This window comes from Lycium barbarum, chromosome 9 (assembly GCF_019175385.1).
Source record: "Lycium barbarum isolate Lr01 chromosome 9, ASM1917538v2, whole genome shotgun sequence".
NCBI classification, from domain to species: Eukaryota; Viridiplantae; Streptophyta; class Magnoliopsida; order Solanales; family Solanaceae; genus Lycium; species Lycium barbarum.
This window is the reverse complement of record NC_083345.1, coordinates 31,418,407-31,420,334: the sequence shown is the minus strand read 5'-3', so window position 1 is coordinate 31,420,334 and position 1,928 is coordinate 31,418,407. Positions and strand designations below refer to the sequence as shown.

The 1,928-nt window shown below is 33.4% G+C and overlaps 1 protein-coding gene across 1 annotated transcript; it reads right to left on the bottom strand.

Annotated features, from left to right (window-relative positions):
• Window positions 1–243: 243 nt before the first annotated feature.
• On the bottom strand, window positions 244–1,684 carry LOC132611833 (uncharacterized). The gene is made up of 3 exons (XM_060326200.1): window positions 1,510–1,684; window positions 1,115–1,423; window positions 244–1,049 (listed from the first exon to the last, which is right to left on the bottom strand). The coding sequence occupies exons 1-3, from the start codon at window positions 1,682–1,684 to the stop codon at window positions 244–246; spliced, it is 1,290 nt and encodes a 429-aa protein (XP_060182183.1).
• Between the last annotated feature and the right edge of the window lie 244 nt (window positions 1,685–1,928).

Below are 1,928 nucleotides of genomic sequence, written 5' to 3'. Positions count from 1 at the left end.
AGCTAAGTACTGGATACAAGCAAATGATACTATACTTTAGTTTAAATAAAGTGGTTTGAGATATTCTCTGCACCACATAAATCTCATTGAGTTTTATTCAGCTGTTTCCTTACTTTTCAGGTGTACAAGTGTTATAGTGAGAGCACAAAAAAGTAAAATATTTGCAGATGAGCCAGGCTAAACCAAATCATATGATCATTATCAACATGAAAAAGAGATACATATATATAGTAAATATCACCATTACAATTGTCCCCGACGACTTGTCATGTTTTGAAAACGATCAATAATCGCATCATTTGGTACACTTTCAAATACTTCATCTTCTATATAACAAACTAAACAATCATTAAGAAATTCATCACCAATTCTGCTTCGCAAGTCATTTTTGAAGTACTTCATTGAAGAAAAAGCTCTTTCTACCGTTGCAGTAGCCACAAGAAATATCAAGCTTAACTTCACAAGCAAATAAACAAGTCTCCAAGTCTTGTGCAAATTTGTTTCAACTAATGTTTCTGAAAGATCTCGAAGTCCTTTCAAGTTAGAAAAATCATTGTCTTGTCTCACAAAGAGAATATAATTGTCAAGCTCGTAACTGAGATCTTCAAGCTTGGAAACACTGAACTCATCACGATAAAGTGTATCAAGTTTTATAATTTTGTCTTTATCATAATTTGCAAAAGAATTATCCGGACTCAAACTAGCAATACCTAGAAACAAATCACTATTCACTGCATCAAAACGACTATTAAATGCCGTAAGTTGCAAATCAATAACAACATTCAAGACTTCTACATGCAAATGATGCGAATATGTGACATTTGAACTCTTGCGCTTTGACTTTCCAATATGATAGTTCTTATCCATTTTAGGAATCAGAATATTATGCTTCACACAAAATGAAGAGACATCTTCAATCAAAGATTTCCATTTAGAATCTCTCATCGATTGTAATTGCCTCTTGGCAAAATCAATGAGCTTCATAGCATTCACAATATATTGATCTTTTCTTTGCAATGTCATATTCAAATCATTTGTAATTGCCAACACTTTCAACATCAAATGCAACATATGCACAAACTCAAAAGATAGAATCTCTCTAGAAAAGTTGTACCCTCACTTCCAACTATTTCAAGCACATGAACAATTGATGAGAATAATGCAATAAAATTACGCATTGTTTTAAAGTTAGATCCCCAAAGGGTGTCGCCTGGCCTTTGAAGCCCAAGTTCTTGATTTAGTTCACTTCCCGTATGAACTACACCAAGCACTAGTAATTCCTCTAGTTTTTTTGCTTGATCTTCTCCAAGAATCTCCTTGCGCTTAAAAGAACATCCAACAATATTCAAGACATTAGCAACAATATCAAAAAATTGATCTACATCATAGTGCTTCTTTGCAATAGCTACAAGAGTCAATTGCACTGAGCAAAGCAAAGTATGCAATAAGCTGAAGAAGTGTCTTCCTGAATTAGAGTTTTAAGACCATTGATTTTTCCTTGCATGTTACTAGCTCCATCATAACCTTGTCCCCGTATTTGAGATGGACTCAATGAGTGCTCTAAAAGCAAAGAATAGATAGCATCTTTCAATGCTATTGAAGTTGTATCTTTAACATGAATAACACTAAGGAATCTCTCAATAAGTGTGCCTTCTTTGTTGACATATCTAAGAACAAGAGCCATTGTTCCTTATGAGAAACATCCTTAGATTCATCAACCAATTTGCCAAAATAATATCCATTTAAATCTTCAACAACTGCTTTCATTGTTTCTTTCGCACAAGCATTCACGAAATCTCCATTTAAATCTTCAATAATTGCTTTAATTGTTTCTTTCGCACAAGCATTCACGATCTCCTATTGGATACTTGAAGCAATCATTATGTTATTTTGTGGAGAATTTTCTAGCACAAATTTGTTCACTTCAT